The sequence below is a fragment of the Scyliorhinus torazame genome, chromosome 10, assembly GCF_047496885.1.
Source record: "Scyliorhinus torazame isolate Kashiwa2021f chromosome 10, sScyTor2.1, whole genome shotgun sequence".
Taxonomy (NCBI): Eukaryota; Metazoa; Chordata; class Chondrichthyes; order Carcharhiniformes; family Scyliorhinidae; genus Scyliorhinus; species Scyliorhinus torazame.
In genome coordinates, this window is record NC_092716.1 from 130,713,334 (window position 1) to 130,741,297 (window position 27,964).

At 49.9% G+C, this 27,964-nt stretch overlaps 1 protein-coding gene across 9 annotated transcripts in view; it reads left to right on the forward strand.

Moving 5' to 3' along the window:
* Window positions 1-27,964, forward strand: part of nr1h3 (nuclear receptor subfamily 1, group H, member 3) — a 376,600-nt gene that overhangs the window by 287,401 nt on the left and 61,235 nt on the right. For 8 of the 9 annotated variants that reach the window (XM_072518739.1, XM_072518740.1, XM_072518743.1 and 5 more), the window contains one exon: window positions 3,843-4,112. The exons of the other annotated variant lie outside the window; for it this stretch is intronic. In XM_072518739.1, the coding sequence (XP_072374840.1) occupies window positions 3,843-4,112 (270 nt within the window). The remainder of the gene's footprint in view (window positions 1-3,842; window positions 4,113-27,964) is intronic. 9 annotated transcript variants of the gene reach the window in all.

Sequence of the window (27,964 nt, forward strand, 5' to 3'; positions counted from 1 at the left end):
TGACAGTTGATCACTGACAGTGTGTCTCATTGACAGAGCTGACAGTTGTTCACTGACCGTGTGTCTCATTGACAGAGCTGACAGCTGATCACTGACAGTGTGTCTCTTTGACAGAGCCGACAGTTGTTCACTGACAGTGTGTCATTGACAGAGCTGACAGTTGTTCACTGACAGTGTGTCTCATTGACAGAGCTGACAGTTGATCACTGACAGTGTGAGTCATTGACAGAGCTGACAGTTGTTCACTGACAGTGTGTCTCATTGACAGAGCTGACAGTTGTTCACTGACCGTGTGTCCCATTGACAGAGCTGACAGTTGTTCACTGACCGTGTGTCCCATTGACAGAGCTGACAGTTGTTCAATGACCGTGTGTCCCATTGACAGAGCTGACAGTTGATCACTGACAGTGTGTGTAAGTGACCGAGCTGACAGTTGTTCACTGACAGTGTGTCTCATTGACAGAGCTGACAGTTGATCACTGACAGTGTGAGTCATTGACAGAGCTGACAGTTGTTCACTGACAGTGTGTCTCATTGACAGAGCTGACAGTTGTTCACTGACCGTGTGTCCCATTGACAGAGCTGACAGTTGTTCACTGACAGTGTGTCATTGACAGAGCTGACAATTGTTCACTGTCAGTTTGTCTCATTGACAGAGCTGACAGTTGATCACTGACAGTGTGTCCCATTGACAGAGCTGACAGTTGATCACTGACAGTGTGTCATTGACAGAGCTGACAGTTGTTCACTGACAGTGTGTCTCATTGACAGAGCTGACAGTTGTTCACTGACCGTGTGTCTCATTGACAGAGCTGACAGTTGTTCACTGACAGTGTGTGTCATTGACAGAGCTGACAGTTGTTCACTGACAGTGTGTGTCATTGACAGAGCTGACAGTTGTTCACTGACCGTGTGTCTCATTGACAGAGCTGACAGTTGTTCACTGACCGTGTGTCCCATTGACAGAGCTGACAGTTGATCACTGACCGTGTGTCCCATTGACAGAGCTGACAGTTGATCACTGACAGTGTGTCATTGACAGAGCTGACAGTTGATCACTGACAGTGTGAGTCATTGACAGAGCTGACAGTTGTTCACTGACAGTGTGAGTCATTGACAGAGCTGACAGTTGTTCACTGACAGTGTGTCTCATTGACAGAGCTGACAGTTGATCACTGACAGTGTGTCATTGACAGAGCTGTCAGTTGATCACTGACAGTGTGTGTCATTGACAGAGCTGACAGTTGTTCACTGACAGTGTGTCATTGACAGAGCTGACAGTTGTTCACTGACCGTGTGTCCCATTGACAGAGCTGACAGTTGATCACTGACCGTGTGTCTCATTGACAGAGCCGACAGTTGTTCACTGACAGTGTGTCTCATTGACAGAGCTGACAGTTGTTCACTGACCATGTGTCTCATTGACAGAGCTGACAGTTGATCACTGACAGTGTGAGTCATTGACAGAGCTGACAGTTGTTCACTGACAGTGTGTCTCATTGACAGAGCTGACAGTTGTTCACTGACAGTGTGTGTCATTGACAGAGCTGACAGTTGTTCACTGACAGTGTGTGTCATTGACAGAGCTGACAGTTGATCACTGACAGTGTGTCTCATTGACAGAGCTGACAGTTGTTCACTGACCGTGTGTCTCATTGACAGAGCTGACAGCTGATCACTGACAGTGTGTCTCTTTGACAGAGCCGACAGTTGTTCACTGACAGTGTGTCATTGACAGAGCTGACAGTTGTTCACTGACCATGTGTCTCATTGACAGAGCTGACAGTTGTTCACTGACAGTGTGTGTCATTGACAGAGCTGACAGTTGATCACTGACAGTGTGTCTCATTGACAGAGCTGACAGTTGTTCACTGACAGTGTGTCTCATTGACAGAGCCGACAGTTGTTCACTGACAGTGTGTCATTGACAGAGCTGACAGTTGTTCACTGACCATGTGTCTCATTGACAGAGCTGACAGTTGTTCACTGACATTGTGTCACTGACAGAGCTGACAGTTGTTCACTGACCATGTGTCTCATTGACAGAGCGGGCAGTTGTTCACTGACAGTGTGTCTCATTGACAGAGCTGACAGTTGTTCACTGACATTGTGTCTCATTGACAGAGCTGACAGTTGTTCACTGACAGTGTGTGTCATTGACAGAGCTGACAGTTGTTCACTGACAGTGTGTGTCATTGACAGAGCTGACAGTTGTTCACTGACAGTGTGTGTCATTGACAGAGCTGACAGTTGTTCACTGACAGTGTTTGTCATTGACTGAGCGGACAGTTGTTCACTGACAGTGTGAGTCATTGACACAGCTGACAGTTGTTCACTGACAGTGTGTCTCATTGACAGACCTGACAGTTATTCACTGACAGTGTGTCCCATTGACAGAGCTGACAGTTGTTCACTGTCAGTTTGTCTCATTGACAGAGCTGACAGTTGTTCACTGACAGTGTGTCTCATTGACAGGGCTGACAGTTGTTCACTGACAGTTTGTCTCATTGACAGCCGACAGTTGTTCACTGACCGTGTGTCCCATCGACATAGCTGACAGTCTGTCCCATTGACAGAGTGTAACCTGTTCACTGACAGTCTGTCCTATTGACAAAGTGTAACCTGTTCACTGACAGTCTGTCCCATTGACACAGTGTAACCTGTTTACTAACAGTCTGTCCCATTGTCAGTGTGTAAGCTGTTTACCCACATTCTGTCCCATTGACAGGGTGTAACCTGTTCACTGACCGCCTGTCCCATTGACAGAGTGTAACCTGTTCACTGACAGTCTGTCCCATTGTCAGTGTGTCACCTGTTCACCCACAGTCTGTCCCATTGACAGTGTGTAACCTGTTAATTGATAGTCTGTCCCATTGACAGAGCGTAACCTGTTCACTAACAGTCTGTCCCATTATCAGTGTGTAAATTGTTCACCCACAGTCTGTCCCATTGACAGAGTGTAACCTGTTCACTGACAGTCTGTCCCATTGACAGAGTGTAACCTGTTCACTGGCAGTCTGTCCTATTGACAGAGTGTAACCTGTTCACTGACAGTCTGTCCCATTGACAGAGTAGAACCTGTTCACCCACAGTCTGTAGCATTTACAGAGTGTAACCTGTTCACTGACAATCTGTCCCATTGACAGAGTGTAACCTGTTCACTGACAGTCTGTGCTATTGACAGAGTGTAACCTGTTCACTGATAGTCTGTCCCATTGACAGAGTGTAACCTGTTCACTAACAGTCTGTCCTATTGACAGAATATAACCTGTTCACTGACAGTCTGTCCCATTGACAGAGTGTAACCTGTTCACTGACAGTCTGTCCTATTGACAGAGTGTACCAGTTCACTGACAGTCTGTCCCATTGACAGAGTGTAACCTGTTCACTGACAGTCTGTCCCATTGACAGAGTGTAACCTGTTCACTGACAGCCTGTCCCATTGACAGAGTGTAACCTGTTCATTGACAGTCTGTCCCATTGTCAGAGTGTAACCTGTTCACCCACAGTCTGTCCCATTGACAGGGTGTAACCTGTTCACTAACAGTCTGTCCCATTGTCAGTGTGTCACCTGTTCACCCACAGTCTGTCCCATTGACAGAGTGTAACCTATTCACTGACAGTCTGTCCTATTGACAGAGTGTAACCTGTTCACTGACAGTCTGTCCCATTGACAGAGTGTAACCTGTTCACTGACAGTCTGTCCCATTGGCAGAGTGTAACCTGTTCACTGACAGTCTGTCCTATTGACAGAGTGTAACCTGTTCACTGACAGTCTGTCCTATTGACAGAGTGTAACCTGTTCACTGACCGCCTGTCCCATTTTGTGTATTTTCTCTTAGGCGAGCAGCAGCCAGCAAAGCGTAAGAAAGGCCCAGCCCCGAAGATGCTGGGCAATGAGCTGTGTAGTGTGTGTGGAGACAAGGCCTCTGGTTTCCATTACAATGTTCTAAGCTGTGAAGGCTGTAAGGGCTTTTTCAGACGCAGTGTCATTAAGAGTGCTCAGTACTCCTGCAAGAACAGCGGTCAGTGTCAGATGGACATGTACATGCGCAGGAAATGCCAAGAGTGTCGGCTACGCAAGTGTCGGCAGGCGGGAATGTTGGAGCAATGTAAGTCATTGTGAGACGGACCGAGGCAATCATTGCACAATGCCATCTAACCACTCACAACTTTCTGACAAAGACTTCAGAGACATAGATATCTCCTTGAGAGAGCGTGGGGGGGGGGCCTGAGAGACACCAGTCAGTGTACAGATATCTCCCTGAGAGAGCGACTGAGAGACATCAGTCAGTGTACAGATATCTCCCTGAGAGAGCGACTGAGAGACACCAGGCAGTGTACAGATATCTCCCTGAGAGGTGGACTGAGAGACACCAGGCAGTGTACAGATATCGCCCTGAGAGAGAGAGACTGAGAGACACCAGTCACTGTACAGATATCTCCCTGAGAGGTGGACTAAGAGACACCAGTGTACAGATATCTCTCTGAGAGAGAGAGACATGTGAGACACCAGTCAGTGTACAGATATCTCCCTGAGAGAGGGGGGACTGAGAGACACCAGTCAGTGTACAGATATCTCCATGAGAGAGAGGGGACTGAGAGACACCAGTCAGTGTACAGATATCACCCTGAGAGAGAGGGGACTGAGAGACACCAGTCAGTGTACCGATATCTCCCTGAGAGAGAGAGACATGAGAGACACCAGTCAGTGTACAGATATCACCCTGAGAGAGAGGTGACTGAGAGACACTAGTCAGTGTACAGATATCTCCCTGAGCGAGAGGGGGGACTGAGAGACACCAGTCAGTGTACAGATATCTCCCTGAGAGAGAGAGATACTGAGAGACACCAGTCAGGGTAGAGATAGCTCCCTAAGAGAGAGAGGACTGAGAGACACCAGTCAGTGTACAGATATCACCCTGAGAGAGACGGGACTGAGAGACACCAGTCAGTGTACAGATATCTCCCTGAGAGAGAGGGGACTGCGAGGCACCAGTCAGTGTACAGATATCTCCCTGAGAGAGAAACTGAGAGACACCAGTCAGTGTACAGATATCTCCCTGAGAGAGAGAGAGAGAGACTGAGAGACACCAGTCAGTGTACAGATATCTCCCTGAGAGAGAGGGGACTGAGAAACACCAGTCAGTGTACAGATATCTCCCTGAGAGAGAGAGAGACTGAGAGACACCAGTCAGTGTACAGATATCTCCCTGAGAGAGAGAGAGACTGAGAGACACCAGTCAGTGTACAGATATCTCCCTGAGAGAGAGAGAGACTGAGAGACACCAGTCAGTGTACAGATATCTCCCTGAGAGAGAGGGGACTGAGAGACACCTGTCAGTGTACAGATATCTCCCTGAGAGAGAGAGAGACTGAGAGACACCAGTCAGTGTACAGATATCTCCCTGAGAGAGAGAGAGACTGAGAGACACCAGTCAGTGTACAGATATCTCCCTGAGAGAGAGGGGACTTAGAAACACCAGTCAGAGTACAGATATCTCCCTGAGAGAGAGAGAGAGGGGACTGAGAAACACCGGTCAGTGTACAGATATCTCCCTGAGAGAGAGAGAGACTGAGAGACACCAGTCAGTGTACAGATATCTCCCTGAGAGAGAGAGAGACTGAGAGACACCAGTCAGTGTACAGATATCTCCCTGAGAGAGAGAGAGACTGAGAGACACCAGTCAGTGTACAGATATCTCCCTGAGAGAGAGAGAGACTGAGAGACACCAGTCAGTGTACAGATATCTCCCTGAGAGAGAGAGAGACTGAGAGACACCAGTCAGTGTATAGATATCTCCCTGGGAGGTTAACTAAGAGACACCAGTCAGTGTACAGATATCTCTCTGAGAGAGAGAGACATGAGATACATCTGTACACTGACTGGTGTCTTTCAGTCCCCTCTCTCTCAGGGTGATATCTGTACACTGACTGGTGTATCTCAGTTCCCTCTCAGAGAGATATCTGTACACTGACTGCTGTCTCTCAGTCCTCTCACTCTCAGGAAGATATCTGTACACTGGATTGACGATTGGCTGTCAGGCAGAAGGCAGAGTGTTGGGATAAAAGGTTCTTTTTCGGAATGGCAACCGGTGACGAGTGGTGTCCTGCAGGGTTCAGTGTTGGGGCCACAGCTGTTCTCTTTATATATGTGATGAACGGTTACTGCCTTATCATCATGTAAGGTGATGTCCCCTTTAAGACCAGGCTTGGAACCCTGGGGACTCCGCCTCTGGCTCCGCCCATCTGGGAGCCATACATAAAGGCCTGCCTCATGGTCTGTATAGCAGTCAGCTCTCGTCCAAATCTGTAGCATAGTTATTAGCCTAATAAAGCCTTCTTTACAGTTTAATCTCTAAGCATCATTATTGAGGGTACCTCAATATATTAACGATCTAGATGACGGGACTGGGGGCATTCTGGCTAAGTTTGCCGATGATACAAAGATAGGTGGAGGGACAGGTAGTATGGAGGAGGTGGGGAGGCTGCAGAAAGATTTAGACAGTTTCGGAGATTGGTCCAAGAAATGGCTGATGAAATTCAACGTGGGCCAGTGCGCGCGTGCGTGGTCTTGCAGTTTGGAAAAAAGAATAGAGGCATGGACTATTTTCTAAACGGTGACAAAATTCATAATGCTGAAGTGCAAAGGGACTTGGGAGTCCTAGTCCAGGATTCTCTAAAGGTAAACTTGCAGGTTGAGTCCGAAATTAAGAAAACAAATGCAATGTTGTCATTTATCTCAAGAGGCTTGGAATATAAAAACAGGGATGTACTTCTGAAGCTTTATAAAGCATTAGTTAGGCCCCATTTAGAATACAGTGAGCAATTTTGGGCCCCACACCTCAGGAAGGACATACTGGCACTGGAGCGGGTCCAGCGGAGATTCACATGGATGATCCCAGGAATGGTAGGCCTAACATACAATGAACGTCTGAGGATCCTGGGATTATATTCATTGGAGCTTAGGAGGCTGAGGGGAGATCTAATAGAAACTTACAAGATAATGAATGGCTTTGATTGGGTGGACGTAGGGAAGTTGTTTCCATTAGCAGGGGAGACTAGGACCCAGGGGCACAGCCTTAGAATAAAAGGGAGTCACTTTAGAACAGAGATGAGGAGAAATTTCTTCAGCCAGAGAGTGGTGGGTCTGTGGAATTCATTGCCACAGAGGGCGGTGGAGGTCGGGACGTTGAGTGTCTTTAAGACAGAAGTTGATAAATTCTTGATTTCTCGAGGAATTAAGGGCTATGGAGAGAGAGCGGGTAAATGGAGTTGAAATCAGCCATGATTGAATGGTGGAGTGGACTCGATGGGCCGAATGGCCTTACTTCCGCTCCTATGTCTTATGGTCTTGTGGTCTTATGGGACTGAGAGACACCAGTCACGGTACAGATATCGCCCTGGGAAAGATGGGACTGAGAGACACCAGTGTGGTGGTATGTATTAGGGGTAATACGGTACACCACGTGTCGACAGGCTATTAGTGGAGGGATGCCAGGTCCTGATAGGATCTGCCACCAACTGGACTCCACCCAGAAATGCCGGTATAAGAACCCAGTTTTTCCCTCCATTTCCCTCAGCAGCTGCATTCTGTAACTACGCTGCTGGGGATAAAGTTCTGCTTAATAAAGCCTTCAATTGACATTACCTCAACCTGCCTCGCGTCATATTGACGGTGCTACAACCAGTCAGTGTACAGATATCTCCCTGAGAGAGAGAGAGACTGAGAGACACCAGTCAGTGTACAGATATCTCCCTGAGAGAGAGAGAGACTGAGAGACACCAGTCAGTGTACAGATATCTCCCTGAGAGAGAGAGAGACTGAGAGACACCAGTCAGTGTACAGATATCTCCCTGAGAGAGAGGGGACTGAGAGACACCTGTCAGTGTACAGATATCTCCCTGAGAGAGAGAGAGACTGAGAGACACCAGTCAGTGTACAGATATCTCCCTGAGAGAGAGAGAGACTGAGAGACACCAGTCAGTGTACAGATATCTCCCTGAGAGAGAGGGGACTTAGAAACACCAGTCAGAGTACAGATATCTCCCTGAGAGAGAGAGAGAGGGGACTGAGAAACACCAGTCAGTGTACAGATATCTCCCTGAGAGAGAGAGAGACTGAGAGACACCAGTCAGTGTACAGATATCTCCCTGAGAGAGAGAGAGACTGAGAGACACCAGTCAGTGTACAGATATCTCCCTGAGAGAGAGAGACTGAGAGACACCAGTGTACAGATATCTCCCTGAGAGAGAGAGAGACTGAGAGACACCAGTCAGTGTACAGATATCTCCCTGAGAGAGAGAGAGACTGAGAGACACCAGTCAGTGTACAGATATCTCCCTGAGAGAGAGAGAGACTGAGAGACACCAGTTAGTGTATAGATATCTCCCCGAGAGAGAGGGGACTGAGAGACACCAGTCAGTGTACAGATATCTCCCCGAGAGAGAGGAGACTGAGAGACACCAGTCAGTGTATAGATATCTCCCTGAGAGAGAGAGAGAGGGGACTGAGAGACACCAGTCAGAGTACAGATATCTCGCTGAGAGAGAGAGACTGAGAGACACCAGTCAGGGTACAGATATCTCCCTGAGAGAGAGGGGACTGCGAGACACCAGTCAGTGTACAGATATCTCCCTGAGAGAGAGGGGACTGAGAGACACCAGTCAGTGTACAGATATCTCCCTGAGAGAGAGAGAGAGGGGGGACTGAGAGACACCAGTCAGTGTACAGATATCTCCCTGAGGGAGAGGGGACTGAGAGACACCAGTCAGTGTACAGATATCTCCCCGAGAGATAGGGAACTGAGAGACACCAGTCAGTGTACAGATATCTCCCCGAGAGAGAGGGGACTGAGAGACACCAGTCAGTGTACAGATATCTCCCTGAGAGAGAGAGACTGAGAGACACCAGTCAGGGTACAGATATCTCCCTGAGAGAGAGAGAGGACTGAGAGACACCAGTCAGTGTACAGATATCTCCCTGAGAGAGAGGGGACTGAGAGACACCAGTCAGTGTACAGATATCTCCCTGAGAGAGAGAGAGTCTGAGAGACACCAGTCAGTGTACAGATATCTCCCTGAGAGAGAGAGACTGAGAGACACCAGTCAGTGTACAGATATCTCCCTGAGAGAGAGGGGACTGAGAGACACCAGTCAGTGTATAGATATCTCCCCGAGAGAGAGGGGACTGAGAGACACCAGTCAGTGTACAGATATCTCCCCGAGAGAGGGGAGACTGAGAGACACCAGTCAGTGTACAGATATCTCCCTGAGAGAGAGAGAGAGGGGACTGAGAGACACCAGTCAGTGCACAGATAGCTCCCTGAGAAAGAGGGGACTGAGAAACACCAGTCAGTGTACAGATATCTCCCTGAGAGAGAGGGGACTGAGAGACACCTGTCAGAGTACAGATATCTCGCTGAGAGACACCAGTCAGGGTACAGATATCTCCCTGAGAGAGAGAGAGAGGGGACTGAAAGACACCAGTCAGTGTACAGATATCTCCCCGAGAGAGAGGGGACTGAGAGACACCAGTCAGTGTACAGATATCTCCCCGAGAGAGAGGGGACTGAGAGACACCAGTCAGTGTACAGATATCTCCCTGAGAGAGAGAGACTGAGAGACACCAGTCAGGGTACAGATATCTCCCTGAGAGAGAGAGAGGACTGAGAGACACCAGTCAGTGTACAGATATCTCCCTGAGAGAGAGGGGACTGAGAGACACCAGTCAGTGTATGTGGTAGTATGTATTGGGGGCCATGTGGGACTGGAAGCCCTAATGTCATTGGCTGACAGATCCCGGGTCCTGGTGTGCGCTACAGTGTACAGATATCTCCCTGAGAGAGAGAGAGACTGAGAGACACCAGTCAGTGTACAGATATCTCCCTGAGAGAGAGAGACAGAGAGACACCAGTCAGTGTACAGATATCTCCCTGAGTGAGAGGCATGGCCCCATCCCGACCCTACCGCCGCTCCCCCGCTCCCACCACCCGGCCAACCCCGACCCCTCCCCGAGGTCCCTCGCCCCCGGCATCCGCCCCCGACAACGGCACCCCCCACAGCCACGGCTGTGCCATCTCGACATCTCTGCGTCCCCCCACCCCCCCCCCCCACGCGGACCCCTACCTCCTCCTTCGTCAACGTCAGCCAGCACAGCTGGTTGGTGCCATTCAAAAGGATGTTTGATTTACGCCGACGTGACCACAGGTCCCATCCGGCCTGAAAAATCTCAACAGGCCGGGGACCAGCACGTCGCGCCAATTCTGCCGATTCTCCGACCCGCGTGGCGCAGTCCACAGTGGCGTGGTTTTGTCCGGGTCGGAGTATCGGATTCCAGGCATCGGAGCGGCATGGCGGGATTCTCGCGCCCCTCCCGGCGATTCTCCGACCTGAAAAAGCCCTGGGGAAAATTGATGTACAGAGAGATCTGGGTGTTCAGGTCCATTGTACCCTGAAGGTGGCTGCGCAGGTCGATGGAGTGGTCAAGAAGGCATACGGCATGCTTTCCTTCATCGGAAGGGATATTGAGTACAAAGGTTGGCAGGTCATGTTACAGTTGTATAAGACTTTGGTTCGGCCTCATTTGGAATACTGCATACAGTTCTGGTCGCCACATTACCAGAAGGATGTGGATGCTTTGGAGAAGATGCAGAGGAGGTTCACCAGGATGTTGCCTGGTATGGAGGGCGCTAGCTATGAAGAGAGGTTGAGGAGATTAGGATTATTTTCATTAGAAAGACAGAGAATGAGGGGGGACCTCATTGAGGTCTACAAAATCATGAGAGGTGTAGACAGGGTGGATAGCAAGAAGCTTTTTCCCAGAGTCAGGGACTCAATTACTTGGGGTCACGAGTTCAAGGTGAGAGGGGAAAAGTTTAAGGCAGATATGCGCGGAACGTTCTTTACGCAGAGGGTGGTGGGTGCCTGAAACGCATTGCCGGCGGAGGTCGTAGAGGCGGGCACGATAGCGTCATTTAAGATGTATCTAGACAGATACATGAATGGGCAGGGAGCAGAGGGATAAAGATCCTTAGAAAATAGGCGACAGTTTTAGATAGAGGATCTGGATCGGCGCAGGCTTGGAGGGCCAAAGGGCCTGTTCCTGTGCTGTAATTTTTCTTTGTTCTCTTTGTTCTTTGTTCTTTGACCCGGCGCGGGATCGGAGAATCCCGGCCACAACTGTTTTTTAAAGGAATAAATTGTACTCGCCTCTACCAGCTTGTTCCAGATGCTCACCACCGTGTGTGAAGAAAGTTACCCTCTGGTCTCTTTTGTATCGCTCTCCACTCACCTTAAACCTATGCCCTCTATTTCTAGACTCCTCGACCTTTGGGAATAGATCCTGGCCGGGATTCTCCGAGCCCTTGCCGGGTCAGAGAATCGCCGGGGGGCGCGCGAGAATCCCGCCATACCGCTCCGGCGCTGGTCCGCCGATTCTCCAGCGAACGGAAAATGGGCGCTAATCACGCCTGCGTGGTCGCCGTGGCGCCACTGAAATAGGCCCCCGCAGCAATTCTCCGCACGCGAAGGGCCGAACTCCCGCCGAGTCCCGCCGGCATCGTTCAGACCTGGTACCACCCGGTGGGAGCCCGGACCCGCAGCCGATGTGGACGTCCTGGTCTGACTCCGGGTTGGGGCGGGGGGGGGGGGGGCGGGGGCGGGGTCCAGGCCCGCAAACTGGGGCTTCCGATCGGCAGGCGGCTGCGATTTGGAGGGGGCCTACATCCTGCCACGCAGCCTGCTGTAACCACACACAAGCGCCGGCGTGGAGACGGCCGTCGTGAGCATGCGCGGTCCCGCGCCTGCCTTGTAGGGCCGGCTTTTGGTGCCGGAGCAGCGCACAGCACTGCGGCGCCGTTCTAGCCCCCGAAGAACAGGAGAATTACTGGGCCTGGAGGCCCGTTGACGCCGGCGTTGCTCACGCTGGTTTTGACGCCGGCGTCAACACTTTTCTGCAATATCGTGAATGCCTGCCATTGACTATCTACCTTTACTATGCCCCTCATTATTTTATAGACCTCTATAAGTTCACCCCTAAGCCTCCTACACTCCAGGGAAAAAAGTCCCAGTCTATCCAGCCTCTCCTTATAGCTCAGACCATTCAGTCTTGGTAGCATCCTAGTAAATCTTTTCTGCACTCTTTCTAGTTTCACAATATCCTTCCTATAATAGTGTGACCAGAACTGCACACAGTATTCCAAGTGTGGCCGTACCAATGTCTTGTACAACTTCAACAAGACATCCCAACTCCTGTATTCAATGTTCTGACCAATAAAACCTAGCATGCTGAATGCCTTCTTCACCAACCTGTCCACCTGTGACTCCACCTTCAAGGAGCTATGAACCTGTATCCCTAGATCTCTTTGTTCTGTAACTGTTCCCAACTCCCTACCATTAACTGAATAGGTTGTGCCCTGATTTGATCAATCAAAATGCATCACTTCACATTTATCCAAATTAAACTCCACCTTCTATTCATCGGCCCACTGGCCCAATTGGTCAAGATCCTGTTGCAATCTTGTATAACTTTCTTCACTATTTACTATGCCACCAATTTTGGTGTCATCTGCAAACTTACTAACCATGCTCCTACATTCTTATCCAAATCATTAATATATATAACAAATAACAGTGGACCCAGCACCAATCCCTGAGGCACACTGCTGGTCACAGGCCTCCAGTTTGAAAAGCAATCCTCTGTTTTCAAGCCAATTTTGTATCCAATTGGCTACCTCGCCCTGGATTCCGTGAGATTTAACTTTTTGCAACAACCTACCATGCAGTACCTTGCCAAAGGCCTGGCTAAAGTCCATGTAGACAACGTCGACTGCACTGCCCTCACCTACCTTCTTGGTTACCCCTTCAAGAAACTCAATCAAATTTGTGAGACATGGCTTTCTTATTGCAACAAATGAGATGAATTAACTGCACCAAGAGTGAGATGTTAATTTGATCCAGTAGCATCCTGATGTTACAGCTGTCAATTTACCAAAGCTGGAACCTAAGTATTCCAGGGGTTCGAAAAGGGGCAGGTTGCCCAGTAAATGATCATAGCCCATGCTATCAACTGTAGACCTGTCACACATGCCATAATTATATTGAGGCCCTGGGTGGACCAACCACTTGTGACCCATTTGAGGCCCTGAGGTTGGTATCTGATGCCCAATTAAGTGCCTAGTCCAGCACCTGTTCCAATTTCACATGCTGAGAGAGTGACCTGGCAAGCTGGCCAGTGAAAGGGGCAGGGTGGACATCATTCCTGTGCCTGCTGTGCCAATCGGAGCCCCCTCCCCAAGTTTTTCTTCCCTGCATTAAGTGCCCAGTCATTAAGTGTCGGGCAGAGTATAAATTAGGAAATTAGAGGCACATATAATAAGGAGAATACTGTAATCAGGGAGTGCTTAAATTGTCCTATCAACTGAGTGAACCAAATCTGCAGTAATAATGTGGAGGGCATGATGATGGAATGTATACAAGATAATTTTCTAGAGTAGTATGTCGAGGAACTGTGGTACCCTCAATAACGACGCTTCGAGTGTAAACGGTAAAGAAGGCTTTAATAAGCTAAGAACTAGTCTGGTGCCGAGACGTGTGCTAACAGTGGTGCTGCCCACAAGGCTCCCAGATGGGTGGAGCCGGAGTCGGAGTCCCCCAGGGTTCCAAGTCCGGTCTTAAAGGGGACATCACCTTACATGATGACAAGGGTACAGTATTACAGTAACCGTTCATCACATTCACCCCCTGTTTAAAAAAGAGTCCGGCGGGGGTGAAGGGCCATCATAAGTCCATTCGTCTCGGTGGCCGTATCGTCCTTATCGACCTCCTCAGCTCGGGATGTGGTGCGGCTGACACGGACGTCATGGTTGAGGGTAAGTCCGGGAGCACGGCGGTCGGAGCCTTGGTCGGGGTAGGGGAACGGGGCACAGGGGGAATAGGTGGGGCTGGGGGTAGCTGTGCCGGCGCTGGCGGGGTGTGTAGAGGGGGGGCACTAGGGGGCGCGCGCGATAGATGCTCACCAACGGGGAGTGGGGCCGGGAGGGGGTGTGTTGTAGGGGATGCCGGATCCTGCAGGGGAGCGGCGCGGGAAGGGGCGTCTGTAGTGGGGGATCCAGCGGGTGCCAGGTCCCGGAGGGAAACCGTATTTTGCCTGCCGTCGGGGTACTCGACGTAGGTGTAACTGGGGTTGGCGTGGAGTAATCGGACCTGCTCGACCAGGGGGTCAGTTTTATGGCTCCTCGTGTGCCTCCGGAGAAGAACAGGTCCCGGAGCTGTCAGCCAAGGTGGAAGCGAGACCCCGGAATTGGACTTCCTGGGGAAGACAAACAATCGGTTGTGAGGGGTCTCATTCGTGACTGTGTAGAGGAGCGATCTAATGGAGTGGAGGGCATCGGGCAGGACCTCCTGCCAGCGGGTAGTTGGGAGATTTCTCGACCGCAGGGCCAGAAGGACAGCCTCCCACACTGTTGCGTTCTCCCTCTCCACCTGCCCGTTTCCCCGCGGGTTCTAACTGGTCGTTCTGCTCGAGGCGATGCCTTGGCTGAGCAGATACTGATGCAGTTCATCGCTCATGAACGATGTACCCCGGTCTCTGTGGATATAAGTGGGGAAGATGCTGTGCAGTGCCTTAATCACGGTGGCTGAGGTCATGTCGGGGCAGGGAATGGCGAATGGGAAGCGGGAGAACTCATCGATAACGGTGAGGAAATAGGCATTACGATTGGTGGATGGGAGGGGCCCCTTGAAGTCCACGCTTAATCGCTCAAAGGGCCCGAGGCCTTCACGAGCCGAGCCTTGTCTGGCCGGTAGAAGTGCGGTTTGCACTCCGCAGAGATCTGACATGCCCTGGTCATGGCCTTGGCCTCCTTGGTTGAGTAAGGTAGGTTTGCACTGAGTGCTGAATTTGGTGCTTTTTGAGTGCTATAGTAAGAGTTTGGTGACCGAGGGAGTGCTAAATTTGGTGCTTTTTGAGTGCTATAGTAAGAGTTTGGTGACCGAGGGAGTGCTGAATTTGGTGCTTTTTGAGTGCTATAGTAAGAGTTTGGTGACCGAGGGAGTGCTGAATTTGGTGCTTTTTGAGTGCTATAGTAAGAGTTTGGTGACCGAGGGAGTGCTGAATTTGGTGCTTTTTGAGTGCTATAGTAAGAGTTTGGTGACCGAGGGAGTGCTGAATTTGGTGCTTTTTGAGTGCGATAGTAAGAGTTTGGTGACCGAGGGAGTGCTGAATTTGGTGCATTTGAGAGCTATAGTGAGAGTTTGGTGACCGAGGGAGTTAGGTGAGGAGGGAGTAAGGTGCTGCTTTCATTTTGTTTCCGACATTTCCGCAAAGAGTGAGAAGAGAGCCAGGAGTTTACAGAAAGTGTAGCTGACTGGGAGCAGAGTCGGAGGGCGGAGATCTAGTTAGTCCACAGGGCAGCTATATTCTGTCAGGTAAGAAGGGATGGAGGCTAGGCCAGTTGCATGTTCCTCCTGTAGGATGTGGGTGGTGAGGGATACCACCGGTGTCCCCGCTGACTATACCTGCGGGAAGTGCACCCAACTCCAGCTCCTCAAAGACCGTGTTAGGGAACTGGAGCTGAAGCTGGATGAACTTCGGATCATCCGGGAGGCAGAGGGGGTGATTGAGAAGAGTTACAAGGAGGTAACCACACCCAAGGTACAGGACAAGAATAGCTGGGTGACCGTCAGGGGGAAAAAAACAAACAGGCAGACAGTGCAGGGATCCCTCGTGGCTGTTCCCCTTCAAAACAAGTATACCGTTTTGGATGCTGTTGGGGGGGATGACCTACCGGGGGAAGGCCCTAGCGGCCAGGTCTCTGGCACTGAGTCTGGCTCTGGGGCTCAGAAGGGAAGGGGGGAGAATAGAAAAGCAATAGTTGTAGGAGAGTCAATGGTTAGGGGAATAGATAGGAGATTCTGTGGTCGCGAGCGAGACTCCCGGAAGGTATGTTGCCTCCCGGGTGCCAGGGCCAGGGATTAACATAGACATAGATTAACATAGAATTTACAGTGCAGAAGGAGGCCATTCAGCCCATCGAGTCTGCACCGGCTCTTGGAAAGAGCACCTTACCCAAGGTCAACTCCGCCACCCTATCCCCATAACCCAGTAACCCCACCCACCACTAAGGGCAATTTTGGACACTAAGGGCAATTTATCATGGCCAATCCACCTAACCCGCACATCTTTGGACTGTGGGAGGAAACAGGAGCACCCGGAGGAAACCCACGCACACACGGGGAGGATGTGCAGACTCCGCACAGACAGTGACCCAAGCCAGAATCGAACCTGGGACCCTGGCGCTGTGAAGCAATTGTGCTATCCACAAGGCTACCGTGCTGCCCACTGGCTACCGTGCTGCCCACAGGCTACCGTGCTGCCCACGGATCGTGTCTTCAGGATCCTTAAGGGGGAGGGGGAGCAGCCAGAAGTCGTGGTGCACATTGGTACCAACGACATAGGTAAGAAAAGGGGTGTGGAGGTAATAAACAAGTTTAGGGAGTTAGGCTGGAAGTTAAAAGCCAGGACAGACAGAGTTGTCATCTCTGGTTTGTTGCCGGTGCCACGTGATAGCGAGGCTAGGAATAGGGAGAGAGTGCAGTTGAACACGTGGCTGCAGGAATGGTGTAGGAGGGAGGGCTTCAGGTATTTGGATAATTGGAGCGCTTTCTGGGGAAGGTGGGACCTGTACAAGCAGGACGGGTTGCATCTGAACCAGAGGGGCACCAATATCCTGGGAGGGAGGTTTTCTAGTACTCTTCGGGAGGGTTTAAACTAATTTGGCAGGGGAATGGGAACCGGATTTGTAGTCCAGCAACTAAGGTAGCCGATATTCAGGACGCCAAAGCATGTAGTGAGGCAGTGGGGAAGGGAACACTGACAAAGGAGAGTACTTGCAGGCATGGAGATGGGTTGAAGTGTGTATACTTCAACGCAAGAAGCATCAGGAATAAGGTGGGTGAACTTAAGGCATGGATCGGTACTTGGGACTACGATGTGGTGGCCATCACGGAAACTTGGATAGAAGAGGGGCAGAAATGGTTGTTGGAGGTCCCTGGTTATAGATGTTTCAATAAGATTAGGGAGGGTGGTAAAAGAGGTGGGGGGGGTGGCATTATTAATTAGAGATAGTATAACAGCTGCAGAAAGGCAGTTCGAGGAGTATCACCCTATTGAGGTAGTATGGGTTGAAGTCAGAAATAGGAAAGGAGCAGTCACCTTGTTAGGAGTTTTCTATAGGCCCCCCAATAGTAACAGAGATGTGGAGGAACAGATTGGGAAACAGATTTTGGAAAGGTGCAGAAGTCATAGGGTAGTAGTCATGGGCGACTTTAACTTCCCAAATATTGAGTGGAAACTCTTTAGATCAAATAGTTTGGATGGGGTGGTGTTTGTGCAGTGTGTCCAGGAAGCTTTTCTAACACAGTATGTAGATTGTCCGACCAGAGGAGGGGCAATATTGGATTTAGTACTGGGTAATGAACCAGGGCAAGTGATAGATTTGTTAGTGGGGGAGCATTTTGGAGATAGTGACCACAATTCTGTGACTTTCACTTTAGTAATGGAGAGGGATAGGTACGTGCAACAGGGCAAGGTTTACAATTGGGGGAAGGGTAAATACGATGTTGTCAGACAAGAATTGAAGTGCATAAGTTGGGAACATAGGCTGGCAGGGAAGGACACAAGTGAAATGTGGAACTTGTTCAAGGAACAGGTGCTACGTGTCCTTGATATGTATGTCCCTGTCAGGTAGGGAAGAGATGGTCGAGTGAGGGAACCATGGTTGACAAGAGAGGTTGAATGTCTTGTTAAGAGGAAAAAGGAGACTTATGTAAGGCTGAGGAAACAAGGTTCAGACAGGGCATTGGAGGGATACAAGATAGCCAGGAGGGAACTGAAGAAAGGGATTAGGAGAGCTAAGAGAGGGCATGAACAATCTTTGGCGGGTAGGATCAAGGAAAACCCCAAGGCGTTTTACACATATGTGAGAAATATGAGAATGACTAGAGCGAGGGTAGGTCCGATCAAGGACAGTAGCGGGAGATTGTGTATTGAGTCTGAAGAGATAGGAGAGGTCTTGAACGAGTACTTTTCTTCTGTATTTACAAATGAGAGGGGCGATATTGTTGGCGAGGACAGTGTGAAACAGATTGGTAAGCTCGAGGAAATACTTGTTAGGAAGGAAGATGTGTTGGGCATTTTGAAAAACTTGAGGATAGACAAGTCCCCCGGGGCCTGACGGGATATATCCAAGGATTCTATGGGAAGCAAGAGATGAAATTGCAGAGCCGTTGGCAATGATCTTTTCGTCCTCACTGTCAACAGGGGTGGTACCAGGGGATTGGAGAGTGGCGAATGTCGTGCCCCTGTTCAAAAAAGGGACTAGGGATAACCCTGGGAATTACAGGCCAGTTAGTCTTACTTCGGTGGTAGGCAAAGTAATGGAAAGGGTACTTAAGGATAGGATTTCTGAGCATCTGGAAAGACACCGTTTTATTAGGGATAGTCAGCACGGATTTGTGAGGGGTAGGTCTTGCCTTACAAGTCTTATTGAATTCTTTGAGGAGGTGACCAAGCATGTGGATGAAGGTAAAGCAGTGGATGTAGTGTACATGGATTTTAGTAAGGCATTTGATAAGGTTCCCCATCGTAGGCTTATGCAGAAAGTAAGGAGGCATGGGATAGTGGGAAATTTGGCCAGTTGGATAACAAACTGGCTAACCGATAGAAGTCAGAGAGTGGTGGTGGATGGTAAATATTCAGCCTGGATCCCAGTTACCAGTGGCGTACCGCAGGGATCAGTTCTGGGTCCTCTGCTGTTTGTGATTTTCATTAATGACTTGGATGAGGGAGTTGAAGGGTGGGTCAGTAAATTTGCAGACGATACGAAGATTGGTGGAGTTGTGGATCGTGAGGAGGGCTGTTGTCGGCTGCAAAGAGACATAGATAGGATGCAGAGCTGGGCTGAGAAGTGGCAGATGGAGTTTAACCCTGAAAAGTGTGAGGTTGTCCATTTTGGAAGGACAAATATGTATGCGGAATACAGGGTTAACGTTAGAGTTCTTGGCAATGTGGAGGAGCAGAGAGATCTTGGGGTCTATGTTCATAGATCTTTGAAAGTTGCCACTCAAGTGGATAGAGCTGTGAAGAAGGCCTATGGTGTGCTCGCGTTCATTAACAGAGGGATTGAATTTAAGAGCCGTGAGGTGATGATGCAGCTGTACAAAACTTTGGTAAGGCCACATTTGGAGTACTGTGTACAGTTCTGGTCGCCTCATTTTAGGAAGGATGTGGAAGCTTTGGAAAAGGTGCAAAGAAGATTTACCAGGATGTTGCCTGGAATGGAGAGTAGGTCTTACGAGGAAAGGTTGAGGGTGCTAGGCCTTTTCTCATTAGAACGGAGAAGGAGGAGGGGCGACTTGATAGAGGTTTATAAGATGATCAGGGGAATAGATAGAGTAGACAGTCAGAGACTTTTTCCCCGGGTGGAACAAACCATTACAAGGGGACATAAATTTAAGGTGAAAGGTGGAAGATATAGGAGGGATATCAGAGGTAGGTTCTTTACCCAGAGAGTAGTGGGGGCATGGAATGCACTGCCTGTGGAAGTAGTTGAGTCGGAAACATTAGGGACCTTCAAGCAGCTATTGGATAGGTACATGGATTACGGTAAAATGATATAGTGTAGATTTATTTGTTCTTAAGGGCAGCACGGTAGCATTGTGGATAGCACAATGCTTCACAGCTCCAGGGTCCCAGGTTCGATTCCGGCTTGGGTCACTGTCTGTGCGGAGTCTGCACGTCCTCCCCGTGTCTGCGTGGGTTTCCTCCGGGTGCTCCGGTTTCCTCCCACAGTCCAAAGATGTGCGGGTTAGGTGAATTGGCTAATGATAAATTGCCCTTAATGTCCAAAATTGCCCTTGGTGTTGGGTGGAGGTGTTGAGTTTGGGTAGGGTGCTCTTTCCAGGAGCCGGTGCAGACTCAAAGGGCCGAATGGCCTCCTTCTGCACTGTAAATTCAATGATAATCTATGATTAATCTAGGACAAAGGTTCGGCACAACATCGTGGGCCGAAGGGCCTGTTCTGTGCTGTATTTTCTATGTTCTATGTTCTATGTTGCAGGACTTGATAAAGTGGGCGAGCCGGGTAACCCCAGGGTGGCAGAGGTCATTGTGGATGGCTTGCAGGCGGTCCTCCTGCGCGTTGGTGCTCGTGCCGCGGGACTGGGCATCTGGGGGCTCGTTGAGCTCCCGTGGACGATACTTGATATTGTACGTGTAGGTGGAGAGTTCGATCCTCCACCTCAAAATTTTATCGTTTTTAATTTTGCCCCGTTGCGTGTTATCGAACATATAGGCGACTGACCGTCGGTCGGTGACGAGGGTAAACCTCCTACCGGTGAGGTAGTGTCTCCAGTGCCGTACAGCCTCCACAATGGCTTGTGCCTCCTTCTCGACTGCAGAGTGTCGAACTTCGGAGGCGGTGAGGGTCCGGGAGAAGAACGCTACTGGTCTGCCTGCCTGATTGAGGGTAGCAGCCAGGGCGATGTCTGATGCATCACTCTCTACCTGGAAGGGGATAGTTTCGTCCACCGCGTGCATAGCAGCCTTGATGATGTCGGCCTTGATGCGGTTGAAGGCCAATCTTGCCTCAGCCGAGGGGGGAAATATGGTGGTCTTCATGAGTGGGTGGGTTTTGTCCGCATATTTGAGAACCCACTGGGCGTAGTAGGAGAAGAGCCCCAAGCACCGTTTGAGGGCCTTGAGGCTGCGTCGGAGGGGAAGTTCCTTTAGGGGGCATGCGGTCGGGGTCGGGACCTAGGACCCCGTTTTCCACGACATAGCCGAGGATGACTATTGGGGTTGTGTGGAAAACGCATTTTTCCTCATTGTAGGTCAGGTTAAGGGCTCGGCCGGTCTGGAGGAACTTTTCGAGGTTTGTGTCATGGTCCTGCTGGTCATGGCCGCAGATGGTGACATTGTCCAAGTACGGGTATGTAGCCCGCAAACCGTACTGGTCCACCATTTGATCCATCGCCCTTTGCAAGACGGAGACCCCATTTGTGACGCCGAAGGGGACCCTGAGGAAGTGGAAGAGCCGGCCGGCTGCTTCGAAGGCAGTATAGGGGCAGTCTTTTGGTCGGATGGGGAGCTGGTGGTTCCAGTCTGAGCAGCAGGGGTGCGCAGAGGTGGGGGAGGATATAAAATTTGAAACGGGTGTATTTGGCACCCTGGATTGAGAGATCCGCAATACAGTACCCCTTGATTTGTACCGGGTGGGACCCGGATGCGAGGGCTATGGTTTGGGTCGTGGGATGGGTGCGCAAGGAGCAGCGCCTTACCATTTCTGGATGGATAACGCTCTCTGTGCTCCCGGGGTCGAAGAGGCATGACGTGTCGCGCCCGTTGACTTGGACCTTCATCATCGAGTTTTGCAGATGTTTCGGCTGAGTTTGGTCGAGGGTGATCGCACCCACTCGCGGGTAGTCCGAGACCTCAGCCGAGTTGGACTCGTAAAATGGCCGCCGCCGTCGGTTGCATGTGTCGGGTCGAGAAGATGGCCGCCAACAAGATGGCCGCTCCCATGATTTGCACGAGGCTGATGACGTGTCAGAAGGGGGCGTGTCGGGTCGATGCGCAGCCGCATTGCGAGGCCTGTGGGCCTGAGAGCCTGATTTTCGGGCCGGCTGTTCTTTGTTCTTCTGGCCCCTGGGCCTGGCCAGGCAGACCCTTGCAAATTGTCCCTTCTTCCCGCAGTCGCAGGGGGTTTCTTCTCTGCGCCGACCATCGCGGAGCCTTAAACAGGCCGCGTGGAGGGAAAGAGTGCCCCCATGGCACAGGCCCGCCCGCAGATCGGTGGGCCCCGATCGCGGGCCAGGCCACCGTGGGTCTGGCCGAAAACGGGCGGCCACTCGGCCCATCGGGGCCCGGAGAATCGCAGGGGGGGCCACTGCCAATGGCCCCCGACCGGCGCGGTTCGATCCCCGCTTCGCCCAAAAACCAGCGCCGGGGAATTCGGCAGCTGGCATCGGAGCCACGGGGCGGGATTCACGTCGCCCCCCCCCGACGATTCCCTGGACCGACGGCGGTTCGGAGAATCCCGCCCAAATTGAATCTAATATTGTGCAATGAGAAAAAATTTATTAATATCCTTGTAATTCAATTCAAAGTAATTCAATTCTCGGGATTGGATATTTCCATAGAATCCCAACAGTGCAGAATGAGGCTATTCTGCCCATCGAGTCTGCACCAACCCTCTGAAAGAACATTAGACCTAGGCCCACACCCCCGCCCTATCTTGTAACCTCATCTGACCTGCTCATCTTTGAACACTAAGGGGGGCATTAAGGGACATGGCCTAACCTGCACTAAGTGCATTCCAACCACTCAAGTGTGTGATTGCAATGCACTTACCTATCTTTGATGTGGTTGATGTTTGAAAACGTTGGTGTTTTAGCACTTAGAATCACTCATCCTTGAAGAGAGATGAATAAGTCAAGGCTCCAGCTGTTTTGTGGAAGCTGTCAATCACAGCCCACTACTACAAATGAATGAATGGCTTGCAGCTAATGGCTCGGATGAACTTTTGGGGACCTGAGAATCAGTGAGGGCCGTAGATTAGGCTGCAGTGCCCACCAAATAGATGCAAATGTGTCATTTAGATGCATTTGCATTCATTTACATCTTCCCGCTGGCGTGTGGGTGCTAACTTTGACTCCACTGGCAGTGTTTGGATAGGCGCCTGCCGAAGCCATTGTGTTTGCAAGTGATGTAGTTAAATTCAAAAATAGAATCTTAAATTGAAATGAAGCAAACTATATAGGTTTGAGGGGTGAGTGGCTTGGGAAACTACATTAATAAATATGGTGGTAGACAGGCACTGGCTAGCATTTAATGAATTAATACATAATTTGCAATATTCCTTCAAGACACAACTACCCCCCCCCCCCAACCCCCCATCCATCCCCGCCACAAAAGAATGGCCCGACCGTGGTGAACAAGATGGCGTTAGATCAAAGGAAGAGGTTTATAATGTTGCGAAGAATAGTCATAAGCCTGAGAATTGGGAGGATTTTACAATTCAGCAAAGTAGGTCCAAGAAGTTGATAAAGAGAAATGAGAATAGACGAGCAAAAGACATAAAAAGAGACTGTAAATATTTCTGCAGTATGTAACCAGGATGGGATTAGTGAAAAGAAACATGGGTCTATTAGAGGCAGAGACAGATTAATTTAGAATGGAGATTAAGGAAATGGCAGAGACATTAAACAAATAGTTTCTAACTGTCTTCACAACAGAAAGACCAAAAACATTCCGGAAATTTTGAGAAACCATAGGCGGGATTCTCTGAGCACCGCGGCGCAATCGCGCTCGGCGTGGGGGCGGACAATGGGCGTCAGACCCACGATCGGGTCCGACGCCGCTCCCGCGATTCTCCGAGGCCGAAGAATCGCCGCCAATCGCGCGCGGGTGGTCGACGCGGAGCTGGTCGGGGCCATTTTTTGCGATTTTCTGCCGACAACTGGGCGGGTTCTCGTCGGCATGGTTCACTCATGGTTCCACCCGGCCGGAGCTCGGAGTGACGGCTGCGGACCCAGTCCGCGGCTGCACTGGTGGAGGGGGGGGGGGGCGGGGGGATCCGCCACCGGGGGGGTCTCCAGGATGGCCAGGCTCGCGATCAGGGGCCACCGATCGGCGGGCACGTGCGGTCTCGGTGCCATGTCGGTGCCAGTCCATGGTGTGGGTCGGCCATGTCGCACGGGGCCGCCACTGCGCGCGTGGGTGGATCCCCGGCCGCATGTGCAGGGCCCCATATCGGCAGCCGGAGCTGTGAGAAGCACTCCTGGGCCCTGCTCGCCGCCAGCAAAACGGAGAATCACCCTGGACACCCTGGACTTAAAGAAATATGTGTAAATAAAGAAATAGTACTGCAGAAATGAATGGGACTAGGTGCCGACAAATCCCCTGGACTTAGTGAGTCCCCAGGTTTAAAAGATGTAGCTGCAGAGATGGTAAATGCATTGGATTTTATCTTCCAGAATTCCTTAGATACTAGAACCATTCCCAAGAATTAGAAGGACTCAGATATAGAATGGCGACAGCATAGCAGGAAACCATTCAGCCCATGACAGGCAAGCTAATGGGGCTAAAGGTAGACAAGTCTCCTGGCCCTGATGGAATGCATCCCAGAGTGCTAAAAGAGATGGCTAGGGAAATTGCAAATGCACTAGTGATAATTTACCAAAATTCACTAGACTCTGGGGTGGTCCCGGCGGATTGGAAATTAGCAAACGTGACACCACTGTTTAAAAAAGGAGGTAGACAGAAAGTGGGTAATTATAGGCCAGTGACCTTAACTTCGGTAGTAGGGAAGATGCTGGAATCTATCATCAAGGAAGAAATAGCGAGGTATCTGGATGGAAATTGTCCCATTGGGCAGACGCAGCATGGGTTCATAAAGGGCAGGTCGTGCCTAACTAATTTAGTGTAATTTTTTGAGGACATAACGGGGAGCCAATGGATGTGATATATCTGGATTTCCAGAAAGCTTTTGACAAGGTGCCACACAAAAGATTGCTGCATAAGATAAAGATGCATGGCATTAAGGGTAAAGTAGTAGCATGGATAGAGGATTGGTTAATTAATAGAAAGCAAAGAGTGGGGATTAATGGGTGTTTCTCTCGTTGGCAATCAGTAGCTAGTGGTGTCCCTCAGGGATCAGTGTTGGGCCCACAATTGTTCACAATTTACATAGATGATTTGGAGTTCGGGACCAAGTGCAACGTGTCCAAGTTTGCAGACGACACTAAGCTGAGTGGTAAAGCAAAAAGTGCAGAGTATGCCAGATGTCTGCGGAGGGATTTGGATAGTTTAAGTGAATGGGCTAGGGTCTGGCAGATGGAATACAATGTTGACAAATGTGAGGTTATCCATTTTGGTAGGAATAACAGCAAAAGAGATTATTATTTAAATGATAAAATATTAAAACATGCTGCTGTACAGAGAGACCTGGGTGTTCTCGTGCATGAGTCGCAAAAAGTTGGTTTACAGGTGCAACAGGTGATTAAGAAGGCAAATGGAGCCCTTCATTGCTAGAGGGATGGAGTTTAAGACTAGGGAGGTTATGCTGCAATTGTATAAGTTGTTAGTGAGGCCACATCTGGAGTATTGTGTTCAGTTTTGGTCTTACCTGAAAAAGGACGTACTGGCGCTGGAGGGTGTGCAGAGGCGATTCACTCGGTTAATCCCAGAGCTGAAGGGTTAAATTACGAGGAGGTTGGGTAGACTGGGACTGTACTCGTTGGAATTTAAACGCATTCAGGGGGATCTTATAGAAAGATATAAAATTATGAAGGGAATAGATAGGATAGATGCGGGCAGGTTGTTTCCACTGGCGGGTGTAAGCCTCAAAATAAGGGGAAGTAGATTTAGGACTGAGTTTAGGAGGAACTTCTTCACCCAAAGGATTGTGAATCTATGGAATTCCTTGCCCAGTGAAGCAGTTGAGGTGAGCGTTTGGCAAGAATAAAGGGATTAAGGGTTATAGTGTTTGGGCCGGAAAGTGGAGCTGAGTCCACAAAAGATCAGCCATGATCTCATTGAATGGCGGAGCAGGCTCGAGGGGCACTGGGAGGAAACCCACGCAGACACAGGGAAAAAGTGCAAACTACACACAGACAGTGACCCAAGGATGGAATTGAACCCAGGTGCTGTGAGGCAGCAGTGCTAACCACTGTGCCACTGCTCCACCCCCTATATTGCTCTTTATTATTCCACCCAAAAGGAATCCTTTCACACCTCTCTGCATTAAATGTCAATTGGTGTAATTGCAGAAAGGCCTTCTTGAAATTTTTATCAAGTGCCCGATCTCGGGATTCCGGGTGTTGCTGGTTTCTTCCAGCCCCCCCCTGCCAGCGTGACGACGTGGTCCGTGCCTCCATCTTTGTCTTGCATAGAGTGCTGCACAATGAGGCGGGAAAAATTGGCTGTGCAGCCGACCGGCTAAACACTGGTCTCTTCACCTCAGCCAGCACTCTGTGCCAAAAAAGAGAGAATTCCACCCTCTGCGTCCTCCTCACAACTTTCCTTCCTACCTATCTCTTATTGCCAGCAAAGTTGGTGACAGTACAGTTGATCCTTTCATCCAAATCATTCACATAGCTTGAAATAGTTGAGGCCTCAGCACTAGTTACAGTTTGCCAATCTGAAAGTGACCCATTTTCCCCAACTCTTTATTTCCTGTTAGTTAGCCCTCTATCCACACTAATTCATTACATCAACATTATTTGCTCTTATTTTGAGATGTGGCACCTTATCAAATGCCCTTTGGTAATCCTACATCGACTGGTGCCCTTTTACCCACCCTGCTTGTTACATCCTCAAATAACTCTAATAATTTTATCAATGGCAATTTCCTTTTCACAAAACCAATTTGGCTTTGCCTGATTGTATTATAATTTTCTAAATGTCCTGCTACTAGATTCCAGCAATTTTCTAATGACAGATGTTAGGCTAACTGACATATTCTGTTTTCTGTCTCCCTCCATTCCTGAATAGTGGTTTTAGAATTGCTTTTTCCTAATCTATTGAGACCTTTACAGAATCTAGCAAATTTTGGAAGATTATGACAATGTGTAGCCTCTCTGTAGTCACTTGCTTTAAGACCCCAGCATACAGGCCATCAGTGAAGACATGTGCTCCAGAACTTGCCGCACCTCTAGCCAAGCTGTTCCAGTACAGCGACAATACTGGCACCTACCTGACAATGTGGAAAACTGCTCAGGTGTGACCTGTACACCAGAAGCAGGACAAATCCAACCCAGCCAACTATTGCCACATCAGTCAACTCTCGATCATCAGTAAAATGATGCAAGGGTTCATCAGCAGTGCTATCAAGTGGCACTTACTCAGCAATAACCTGTTCATGAACGCTCAGTTTGGGTTCCGCCAGGGAACTCAGCTCCTAACCTCATTACAACCTTGGTTCAAACATGGACAAAAGAGCTGAACTCCAGAGGTAAGGTGAGGTGAGAATGACTGCCCTTGCCATCATGACAGCAATTGGCCGAGTGTGGGATCAAGGAGCCCCAGCTAAACTGGAGTCAATGGGAATTCGGGGAAAACTCCCCGCTGGTTGGGGTCATATCTGACACAAAGGAAGATGGTTGTGGTGGTTGGAGGTCAATCATCTCAGCTCTAGGACATCACTGCAAGAGTTCCTCGTTAGAGCCCTAGGCCCAACCATCTTCAGCTGCTTCATCAATGACCTTCCTTCCAACATAAGGTCAGAAGTGGGGGTGTTTGCGGATGACTGCACAATGTTCAGCACCATTTTTGACTCCTCAGATAATGAAGCAGCCCATGTCCAAATGCAGCAAGACCTGAACAACATCTGGGCTTGGGCTGATAAGTGGCAAGTTACATTCGCGCACAGAAGTGCCAGGCAATGACCATCTCCAGCAAGAGAGGATCTAACATTTCTCCTTGACATTCAATGGGATTACCATCACTGAATCCCCACAATCAACATCATGTGGATTACAATTGATCAGAAACTGAACTGGACTAGCCATATAAATACTGTGGCTACCAGGGCAGGTCAGAGGCTAGGAACCCTGTGGCGACTTACTCACCACCAACTCCCCAAAGCCTGTCCATCATCTACAAGGCACAAGTCAGGAGTCTGATGGAATCATCACCACTTGCCTGGATGAATGCAGCTCCAACAACACTCAAGAAGCTCGACCTAATCCAGGATAAAGCAGCCCACTTGATTGCCACCCATTCTACAAACATTCAGTCTCCATCACCAACACACAGTAGCAGCCGTGTGTACCATCTACAAGATGCACTGCAGGATCTCACCAAGGCTCCTTAGGCAGCACCTTCCAAACCCATGATCACTACCATATAGAAGGACAAGAGCAGCAGATCCTGGGTACATCACTGCTTGGAGGTTCCCCTCCA